This window comes from Amaranthus tricolor, chromosome 1 (genome assembly GCF_026212465.1).
Source record: "Amaranthus tricolor cultivar Red isolate AtriRed21 chromosome 1, ASM2621246v1, whole genome shotgun sequence".
In the NCBI taxonomy this organism is placed as follows: domain Eukaryota; kingdom Viridiplantae; phylum Streptophyta; class Magnoliopsida; order Caryophyllales; family Amaranthaceae; genus Amaranthus; species Amaranthus tricolor.
In genome coordinates, this window is record NC_080047.1 from 9,390,765 (window position 1) to 9,402,945 (window position 12,181).

The window sequence follows — 12,181 nt, forward strand, 5'->3', positions numbered from 1 at the left end:
TTTTATTATACTCCCTCCGTTCCTTAATGAAGTTCCATAAAGAATGTTCATGAGAATTCTAAAAAATTGAATATTTTCAAATATTAAAATAAAATTAGTGGAAAAAAAAAATGAGGTTTACAACTAATAAAAAATATTTTTATAAAATTAATAGGAAATATGTGGAAACCATAATGAATATAAAAATATTAAAATGAAGTTAGTGGAAGATATGTAGGGTTCATAAGCATTATAAGAATGTTAAAATGAGGATAAATAAGGTTATTTTTGTCCAAAATTTTTACATAAATAAAAAGGTTTTTTATGGGAACAACAAATGAAACACTTAAAATGACAAATGGAAAGTTCTTAAAAAAACAGAAGTATTTTTTATAATTTTTTATAATGCGTATTATTGAGACTTAAAATTAAATGTGAAAACTGTGAAAAAAAAGTAAAAGAGAAACAAAATAGAACAGAGGAATTACTAATTAAGTCTCCCTAATTAATTTAAGATTTTTGTACTGTTCATGAATAAGTTACGCATTCTCAAAACCACTCACTACTATCCGCATAAGCTAATACTTATATATAAAGGTACCAAAAACTTAGAAATTCCATCGCTCAAAACTTATCTATCAATTTTAGTGTAAAAAACTAAAAAAAAAAAAAAACATATTATTATTGTTATCTGTATTCAACAAAATGGCTATACATTTCCATTTTGTAGTCTTTAAAACAAAGAAAATTCTAAACAGAAATCAGAATGTAAAAGTTCCTCCAAAAGGTTATATCCCAGTCTATATTGGGGATGAAGCAGATAATAAGAAGAAATTTATGGTCCCACTTTCTTATTTAAGTCATCCTGCATTTCAAAACTTACTACAGCGTGCTGAAGAAGAGTTTGGGTTTCATCATCCTTTGGGTTGTTTGACCATCCCTTGTTCTCAACAAATATTCTTTAAATTGTTTTCTGAATTGAAGTGCTTAAGATTTCAATCCAACAAAAACGATCTGCGATAATCTTATGACTTAAATTTAGCTGAACTTATTCTCAATTTCAGCATATAATCGGAAAAATAGGAGATGTATACATTTTGTAAGTTGAGGAGATATCATCTCAAAATCATATGAATTCGGCAGAAAGAGCTCTTATAATAACTTTTAAAGTGTGTATAGTGTATATTATCTTTAATTTATCACTGTGTGACAAATTGTCATTTTAAAAAATTGTTTATTAATAGACATAAACAAAGAATTGATAAAGGATATACCGTATATAATACAATTTGTATGCAGTATATACTCTTATTTTGATATGTTCTCTCCATTCACTTTTTACGTAGATTCAAATGCAAACTTAAAAATTAAATAATTTTATTTGTGAGTTTTTAAAAATTCTAAAAAGTTGATATTTAGAAAATAGATATTGGGACGAATCTATCAAGATCTCACATGAATATGTTTTTTCATATAGATCGATAAAGAAATCATAGTCAAAATTTGACACTAAAATTCTTAAATTCTATTTGAGAAGAACATATGAAAATATAGGGAGTATTACATATGGTTTTATATGACTAAAGCAATCAAATATTGTATAAATTAACCTATATATAGAAATATTGAATGTTAAACAAAATTCATTTTTTTTAGTTGAAATTCTAAATTATATTTGCCCTCTTATTCTCTTGTCTAGTTGACTTTATGCTCTACTGAGTACGATATGCGATCAAATGTGGTGTTTATAAAACTAAAAATAGAAATAATAAACGTTAGTGAAATTGAAATGTTTTGTTTGGTTGAATTGCTAAATTTGATTTGTTTTTCATTTTGTCAAACTACTTTCTTTTAGCTATGATGATTAAGTTAAGTAATTGATTGAATTGGTTATTTGATATAATATCAAAACTCAGAAGTCAATGTGATATAAAGGTTAGCCTAATTAGGCTCTCGTATGAAGAGGCATGACTAAATATCCGTAAATGAACCAATTCAACCTAAAGCTCAAGCTGCTGATTAAGGCTTTAAGATATGCTTCCTATGTTCCAAAATACTTGCAATATTTGTTTTTTCACGCAATTTAATGCACTAATTTAATCCTTAATATCTACATCATCATCATCATCATCATCATCATCATACCCAGTGTATCTCGCTCATAGAAAAATATGCTCAGGGTTTGGGGAGTGAAGAACGACGGAAACTCATACCCATAGAGGAGAGTGCAGTCAAAGAGTCCATCGGCTCGAGAAAGGCCTTCAACAATTATGTATAATAAAAAATTATAAAAACTTGATATTAATAATCCTTGCATCGAGACGAATCGAACAAGATCCCACTTGACTATGTTTTAACTTATAAATTACAAATTAATCACAAATTAAAAGTGATAAGTGAATAGTGCAAGTATTTCCAATGTTGTGAGTAAGTTGGAACGGAGGAAAAACGTTATATACTCTAGTATGCCCTTTCACACGAAAACTCTTTAAACTTGAAGTGTGAATGCAACACAGATTCTCCATACAGACTCTCATCATGCCTGACACTGAATATTCTACTTTAAATAAGGAGTCATTGAGAATCGAACTCATAATTTCTTATCACATTGGCTTTGATATCATGTCAAAAGACCAACACAACAAAAAATTTAAACTGATATTTAAAACCTCAAACTATATGTTATATAGTCAAACAATATATAAGATATGGAGTATATCTTAAGGTTTTAACGATTAACCAGATAGTATTATACAAATAATTGCATATTATGTTGACTTGGTCGATCAACGATGATTAGAGTAATCGTATGGAACTTCAGATTGCATAGCATTTATGATTAAGGCCGACACTTCTATTTCTTTGAATTTTTCGGTCAATGCATTTGTTATTTTGGTATGAAAACCATATATTATACAAATTATATTTAGTTGTCTGACTATAAACACTTAAGATTAAGCAACCAATTTTGCTTTGAGTTTATATTATATAACATAAATATATGAGAATTTTTTTTTTAATATTAATGATGATTCAAACTCAATGATTGTGATGGAAGCAGTTGGTCAATCAAAGTTAGAACGCCTTAATTAGCATTGGGTCCTAATGTAGTAATGTTTATCGGTCTGTATGTGTATGATCTATTATACACATTAAGAGTGTTGCCAAAACTTATCACATATGGAGTATAAGAGATTGAGAAAGCCTTAAATATTGGTTTTTTTTTATCACTAGAGTATATAATATATTTTAAAATTTTAATCATTAAAATTAAATTTTAGTTAAAATGGTTTATTAACATGTTAATAGAAGTTATTATGACAGAAGATTATGAGTTTTAATCTCATTTAACGTTTTTTGGACTATAGAAAGATTTCAGGGCCTTGAGCTTCAACTATTAGCGTCATGCAGTCCAAAATTTATGATCATGTGAAGATTTTAACACCTATTTGAAGAGAGAAAAAATTGAGATGATCCTAATTCACTAGATGAAATATCTAATCCTCTATCGCATTGAGGATTTCACAATTAACCATGTCTATAGACGCCAGTTTGTATATTTACACTAACTCATTACAAATGTATAACAAATACCTAGCACTGATATGATAAATCATTCATAGTGTATAAATGCAGTAACGATTGCGATTGCAGTAACGGAACACTAATGCAGTAACGGGAGTGAAGCGGTTATCATAACACCTAAATATCGGTCGAAACCATAAAATGTCCCTTGATATGAGTCAAAATGCATTTTAATTTTTACACCTTACAACGCATGAAATATCCTTTGTCTTAAAAACCTTTACAACGCAGAAAATCCAATGCAACCTTATTTTTCGTATATTATATCCCCCGCTAGGAAGCTTACCAAGGCCGTACAACTACAACTTACAACTTACAACCTACTACGTCGAGGTACGTTATGTGGAACATCCCTCATAAATGCAACAACTGGATATATCGTCAAGAGAGTATGGCGGACATTATGATCATTTCAAAGCTTCTATGTATTTAGTCATTTCTTAGCTCTTGCACCCTGCAACGCGGAAACTCCCTTACTATAAATAGTAATAACCTTACTCATCTTTTCCTACTCCATCATTCACTTCACTCTCTTATCTATTTTAAATCCTTCCACAAACATTGAGCTGTTCGTTCGAATCATCAGTTTGATTTCGGGTTAGGTGCTTTGGGATAGTTTGAAATCGGATTTTGTGCCCACAGCCCATTTATATTTTACAAAATTATAAATCACTTTTAAAGTCGGGTCAAATTAGATTCGATTACAAAGTCGGGTAAATTTCGAATTATCGGAATTCAAATCTGTTTTGAAACCCCTCTACAGAGCACATAAATTTTTCTTCCAATTTTTGGTCATGGCAATCCGATTCTCTTCCGTACTGTCAAAGACGAAGCAAATTCTAACGAAAAACCAGCAAATTGTTCCAAAAGGGTACATTCCAGTGTATGTAGGAGAAGTGGAAGCAGACAAAAAAAGATATGTTGTGCCACTTTCTTATTTGAGTCACCCTGTTTTTCAAGATTTGTTACAAAGTGTCGAGGAGGAGTTCGGGTTTAATCATCCAATGGGTGCTCTTACCATTCCTTGTACTCAACAAACATTCTTTCATCTTACTTCTAAATTGAAGTATTAATATATTATATACTCCATGTTAATTGAGATTTAATTATTCATTTATTCATTAATATGTTATATATATATATATATATATATATATATATATATATATATATATATATATATATATATATATATATATATATATATATATAATTATATTTTGCTCGTACTCAGAAGAAACTATGTACATATATTTGTAACTCTTCCTTCTGAGTTATAAATTATGATGTAGCTAGGATGGCTTTTTATAAATACATATATTGATTCCTTTTCTAGTTATAATCCGTCTTGTTTTCAAGTTCTTAATGCATGGTCCATGAGCAATTTTTCCATGGATGCTTAAGATTTATCTTTTTTGATATTTTGAAATTGCAATGATGGTTGAATTAGAAATAATATCTTTGTTTTAACAAGGATAATACTTTATACATGGACCCTTAACAAAGGGTATATGGGTGTCGATTAATTAATAGGTCAGAATATACTCGTTACTATTCAATACAAGTGTTCTATTTATTTTTTGAATATTATTCATCTCTTATTCTTAATTTGTATTTTATTTTTAATCTATAAGTAAAAAGATAGTCAAGCGACATCTTGTTTGTTTCGTCTTAATGCAAGAATTATTAATATCAATTTTCTATAATTTTTAATTATGTACAATTAAAAATATTTAAACTTGAATAAGTATATTAATTAAAATACATAAAGCAAATGAGACACTTTTGATAAATAGGAGACATTATAATTTAACATGTATATATGAGAAGAAAACCTAGGGATTTACAAAAGAGGATTGTAATAATTAATACTCCCTTCAATTCAACACTAATGTGTCATTTACTTTATGCACTCTATCTAATACACTTATTTAATCTTTAATATTTCTAATTGTGCATTATTAAAAATTATGGAAAATTGATATGAATAATCTTTGTATTGAGACGAACTAAACAAGATCCACATGACTATGTTTTAACTGGTAGATTAATAATAAAATACAAATTAAAAATAAGAGAAGAATAGTATTTAAAAAGCAAATTGGACGTTAGTACTAAATTGGAGGGAGTATGAGTTATTTTTTATGTACTCGCTATACAAATATTTGACGGTGGATTTTTGGTGCGTTGAGTTTTCATTTTTCAAATATGTTTGACGGTTTTCATTATTGCAATTGGCCTAGTATAAGTCATATTATGATTAGGTTTTCTAGAGGCCAGAGTTTATTTCTGTTTAGGATTTTTAAGGGTTAGAAAACCATTTAAGTATATTGATTGTATTTTGTATTCGATTTTCATCTTACATATTAATGAAATATGTTCTCTGTATGGACGTATGTAGTTATTTAATACATTATTAGGGAATTATGTTATATGTGTGTGAGATCTTTAGTGTTTTTCTGTATATACTCATTCGATTGTTATATTGAATTATGACAATAGCCAAGGGCAAACTTACATTAGGGCTCCAAGTGACACGTGTAAGGTTAAATAAAGTTTTGTTTAAACCGTAAATCAAATCGAATCAAATCATAATTTTAGTATTTGATCTGGTCTACAGTCTGGTATGATTTTTTTTTTTAAAAAAAAACTATTTACGGTATGATTTCGGGTTTTTTTTTTTTTTTTTTTCAGACCAAATCAGACCACAAACCACACTATGAGTGTACGACTAAAAACCAAATTTTATTTTAAAAAAGGTTGATACCTAGATGCTTCGAGATGTAATTATTTTTGTATACTTAAATGATGTTGATGCAATCAACTAACTACAAATTATTGAATTTGGTGTTTGTAGGTGGGAAAAATTTTCATAAAACACATGGTATTAATATGGGAAAATATATAAAAATAAAAAGCGTAGACCAGACCAGAGTGTTGTAGAACGGTTTGGTCCGATCCGATCTGGTGATTAAACAATCCAGTTCGATCTGGAAAATTTACAGACCAAAATTTTTAATTTGGTCTGTTTTTAGTGTCAGACCAGACTAAATCAAATCGTATACTCTAGTATGCCCCTTCACACACGAATTTTTAGCGTTTGAAGTGTGGATGCAACACATGCCCTCCACACAAACTCTCCTCGTATCTGACACTAAATATTTCACCTTAAATGAGGGTTACACCTCAAGGCACGTGCCCACGAGAATTTAAAAAAAAAAATTCTAACAGCTTGTTTTGTATGAGACCGTCTCACAATGAGACGAGGCCATATAATTAATTAGCCCATTTCTTTAATTGATTACTTTAAGATCGTAAGTGATCGTTATAAGGTTATAAGTAACCATAAAAGTGATTATTTTTAAATTGTAACTTAAAATAATCACCTTAAGACAAATAGTATATATTGAACCAGTTCAATAAAGACGGTCTTACCGTGAGACCGTTTCATCTAATTTCTAATCCCTAAACTTCCGTTAACTACCAAACAGCTGTATTCTTTCTTTGTGTTTTCTTCCAAACCTTTACTCTTGGTAAAACCCTAAAACCCTAAAACCCTAAATCTGCATATTTGGTATGAGATATGAGTGATATGGTATGGACCTCTTAAACATTATCTATGACTCTGTATTGTACATTATCTTCACTCTATTATTCTACATACTGATACCATTTATGTATAAGAAACTATAATTATAATTGTTTTACACAGGAAGAGTAAGTCGAACTATAATTTGTTAGGTCATGACAACTTTTCACATAATCTCGCCATCAATTCACTCTTGTGGGCACACCAACGGATGCCCCGTGGGATTGTGTCCATAAACCCACGGATAATGAGTCTTGACTTATATACACATTTGAAAATTCACTCTTTTCCAAAACCATATGGCATTAGGAGAATTACCCATGGGCCTGACATATTTCTCTGTCCTTATCACTCAGTAAAAAGATTCAAGTTGTACATTATCAGACTCCCATTCTAACCAGTAATTATAAAGAGTGTTACTAAATCGGGGTTGACGCTCAAGAAAGCCTCTTCGAGGCTAATTTGGTAATTGAAGTGGAAACAATTGACCATATGATATATATAGAAGTTAAATATGAAATCCAAATGGAGAAGTTGTTGATGTGATTGATCATGATTCAAGATGATTCATAAATGTTTTGTGTGTCGGGCTTATGGCTTCTTTCCCAATGTGGATTTTGAGAGTATTTATACTGTTCCAAAAGTACAGTGTCGGTAGATGTTAGCATAAGAATTTTGGGTCTAATTTAGTGGGCTTGGCCCAACAGGCATAGAACCGCAAGATATAGTCTATTTTTTGCTTCGTTTTTAAATCATAGTTGAAAGTAAATGATATATATTACTATTTGAAGTGTTTGGGGGGTAAAGATGTAGCATAAAAAGCAAAAAACTGTAGCATATATGGTATTTTCTACTAGTAGAGCTTTAGATTCCTAGTTGACTTTTGGTCAATTAAAGGAAGTCCTTGGGCCCTAAAGTGCATACCAAATCAATAGAGTAAACAAGTTGGCTTTTAGTGCAAAAGTTCAATGATGCCCAAATATCTGAGAGACATATAGCTTTCACTCAGGTAACATATAAGATATGCATAATGCATCAGCATCTAGCAATCAGTAGAAAGGCATCAACTCACCGAGTGGAAACTGAGTTAAACCTTAACATCTCACTCTAGGACTCTTTGTACATACAGAGTTATGTGCTTCACATGAATGTGCTTTTGATTGACTGACATAACACCCAATACCAACCTGGAAATGTATATAATGCAGGTACTAATAGGACTAGTCAATATGATCAAGGGCTTACTTTCTTCAGGTGGAGCACCCTTCATTAAAGCAACATGTGGATTGAGATAAGGAGCCTTAAAAGAGAGATGGGCAAAACAATTCAAAGCCATGTGAGCCTCCTTCATGAAGTGGGTCATTTTTAAGCATAGGAGTTCTAGGCACCTGCTATTACAGTAGATAACATATCATGAGTTCTCAATCATAAACTTAAGTTTTTGGTTGAGTTGGTTCCTTGACATGGTACCAGAGCTTTGGTTGATGCCCCATGATATCTTATATACTCTAATAGCATGTGTTTGGAACTCCTTTGCTTAGAAATGACCTACTTCATAAAGGAACCACAAGCTGAAGAAACCAACTGAATCAAAAGCTTAAGCATATGGTTGAGGCCTCATAATATGTTAAATACTCTAACATGCCCCCTCCTACGAGAGCCATTTGCGCTAAAAGTGTGAATGTAACACAAGTCCTCATTATATACATGGCACTAAATATTTCACTTTGGATGGTTGAGATTCGACCTATGACCTCTTGTTTTCTGGTTTTTGATATTATGTCAAGAAGCCAACTCAACTAAAAGTTTAAGCTTATGGTTGAGGCTCCATGATACACCCAACTATATAGACCTTTCAACAAAAGTAGGCCTCAATTATAAAAAAAACTCTTCATTATTCTTATCTCCTACAACAGTTCCCATGAAACGCGAAATCTCCCCTAATATAAATACCTTCCGGAGCTTTTGCAACTCATCATACTCAAATCTTCTTGCAAATAAAAACACTTTTTTCTGCCTTTTCTTCTCTTTCCACAATTATATTTATCTTACTAGAATGGCAATCCGTTTTACTTCTGTACTCACAAATGCAAAGCAAATGATAACCAAAAATCAGCTAGTAGTACCAAAGGGTTATGTACCAGTTTATGTAGGAGAACAAACCGATAAAAAGAGATATGTTGTTCCCCTTTCATTCTTAAGCCGCCCTGCATTCCAAGAATTGCTGCAACGTGCTGAAGATGAATTCGGGTTCAATCATCCCATGGGTGCACTCACCATTCCTTGCACTGAACAAACATTTTTTACTCTTACATCTCAGCTTAGATGCTAAGAGAATTGAAGAACTACTATAAATAGATTATTTTTATGGGTTTTTTTATTCAAAAAATATTGTTTTTATTTAAACCCAGAAGATATGTACATATAATTTGACATTTTCCCCCTTCTGCATTTGTCAATTGGGTGGTTCTTAATATCTATGAATTCTTTGATTCTGTTTTCCGTTGTTATTATTACCTTTTAATTTATTTCCCATTTTGTCAAGTATGGGTTTTGTTTGTTTACAAATGATCTTCAACAGGTAACTACCACATACAGCAAATAGCTTACCAGAAAAGAGACAAACTAAATTTCTCTTGCATATATACTTCAACAAAAAACAATGACAAATAGTTAATATCAACATATATGGAGTTCTTTACCTGAACCAAACATTATTGCATGACAACAATTTTAGCTAGAAATACTGACGTTGAGTTGCATAGTCTTTGCTCTACAAACACATACAAAAACAACAATATTCTATTACCTAGTGACTTTCACCTAGGGGGTTCGAGGGGTCAGATTAGGGATGGTTATGGGGCGGGTCTGGTCAGACTCGGACCCGGACCCGGACCCGGTTATTTTTTTATGGATTCAGATCCGGATCTGGACCCTGACGGTCCAAAGTTTTCAGATCCAGACCCATACCCTACGGATCTTATGGGTCTAAGGTCCTTAATGAGTCTTATACAAAGCCTCTTTGATTCGTCAAAATTGAACCTTTTGCGAGTCTTTTTGTATTTTTATAAGCAACTTATTATCGTACTACAAACATTTGTTCGAGTCCATAAAATTCAAATACAAAATAATTACCAAAACATAAAAACACTTGTCTAAATACATAATTAAAAATCAAATATAAAAGACTAAATGAGATACATAGTTTATATTCCATAACATTACAAAATAATTACTGGATTGAGATTAATGAGAAGGCAAATTAGGCAATCAATATTCAAGGCATTACATATTAATAATAAAAAAATTAATATTAGAATTTAGAAATCAGAAATTCATAATATAAAATTTAAAAGTTTAGGGTCCGAGTTCGGGTCCGAGTCTTCACCTTAGGACTCGGACCCGGACCCGGGCCCGGACCCGTCAAATATTTTTTTGGATCCAGATCCGACCCGAATCCGATGGGTCTCAAAAAATAAGACCCAGACCCTTAAACAGGGGCGGGTCCAACAGGGTCCTGGACCTATGACCATCCCTAAGTCAGATGTACACAACCTTACCCTTATTTGTATAAAAAATGTTGTTTTTGATTGATCTTTGATAGCAAACATCACCTGCAATTTTACGTGAATAAAAACAATATATGATTAAATGTGTCATTTTCATTATAATTCAAAACCAAAGAGCTATATAACTTCGACTTCATCAAAACAAGGGCAAATTGCTCTACAAACACATGAGTACCCAAAATTCTCAGATACTAAATTATCTAGGCATAAAAATTAATGAGTAAAAGATACAATCTCTTTGCTTTTTCAATAGTAAAATTATATACATTCGAGGTCACAGATATCACAAATTTCTCAGTCCTTCTCTACTTTCCCCATAAGCTGTGTGCGAGAATGCCCTAAACTCAAACCTAGGCAGCAACAAAGCTTCATACAATCATCCCACCTTCGAATGCAAACTAGTCCACATCTTCATATACATAGCTTCTCCTCAAAAACTATTTTAGCAAAAGCAAATCAAGAATTGAAAGACGCATTGCGATTGGAGAATGCAAAGCTCCATGTACCTGTTTCTTGTGGATTCGATGTAAAAGTCTAATAAGTATTTCCACAATCTGCGTTTTTCCCTTCTGTCAAGGAACCAACTCAATTTTAAAGCTTAACCTGATGTTTTCAAGGCCCAATATATATTATCTACTCTAAGTCTCTAACGCGCTCTCTCACACGAAGGCCCTTTGGCTAGAACTATAGATGCAATATAGACCCTCTTTATACCTGACGCTGAATATTCCACTTTAAATGAGGGGTGGTTGAGATTTATACTTATAACCTCTTGTCACGCTAAATTCCGATAACATGTCAAGGAACCAACTTAAACTAAAAGCTTAAGTTGATGTTTGAAAGTCTAGGATATGTTATCTACTAACACGTTCAACCCTATATGTTAAGCAGTCTAAGAAACAACAGCTGCACATCTACAACTAATCATCTAGCCAAAAGGCCAAACATGCAGACCAGGCTAAAATGGAAAAGTCTATTAATTCAATAGCCTTTATCACGTTGACTTCTGATACCACGACAAGACAGAAGGACAACTTCCATCTTGACAAAGCTCTGTTGAATCATGGATGTTAAGTCTCGTGGTTACTCATGAACTATTTCATCTGCTGCAACAGTTTAGTGTACTATAGAAGCATATTTATATACAAAATCATATCATGAATTCACTTAGAAAAACAGTAGAATAGAAACACAAGAAACTGGATGTGATTAGTGGACAACTCACCTTGTCTAGACAGTTCATTTATCAATAAACACTATGATGTGAAAACTATAAATGATATGAAACAAATTACTAGACATATAAACACAATTATATCTTAATTTGCTTGGCAGAAATGAAGACATTTTCATTGCTATATAACATCATAGAACTTAAATTATTAATTTCAAACCTACAAATTCCGACAATTGGTACACATTGCCTAAAGGCTGCAAGTTGATTAGTAATGGATCAATT

General features: G+C 31.6%; 2 protein-coding genes across 2 annotated transcripts; both read left to right on the top strand.

The window, feature by feature from the left end:
* Window positions 1-4,216: 4,216 nt before the first annotated feature.
* LOC130824586 (auxin-responsive protein SAUR21-like) lies at window positions 4,217-4,688 on the top strand. Its single transcript, XM_057689652.1, has one exon. The coding sequence runs from the start codon at window positions 4,359-4,361 to the stop codon at window positions 4,635-4,637; it is 279 nt and encodes a 92-aa protein (XP_057545635.1). The 5' UTR covers window positions 4,217-4,358; the 3' UTR covers window positions 4,638-4,688.
* Window positions 4,689-9,092: 4,404 nt separating this feature from the next.
* Window positions 9,093-9,600, top strand: LOC130824583 (auxin-responsive protein SAUR21-like). Its single transcript, XM_057689645.1, has one exon. The coding sequence runs from the start codon at window positions 9,210-9,212 to the stop codon at window positions 9,483-9,485; it is 276 nt and encodes a 91-aa protein (XP_057545628.1). The 5' UTR covers window positions 9,093-9,209; the 3' UTR covers window positions 9,486-9,600.
* Window positions 9,601-12,181: the final 2,581 nt, after the last annotated feature.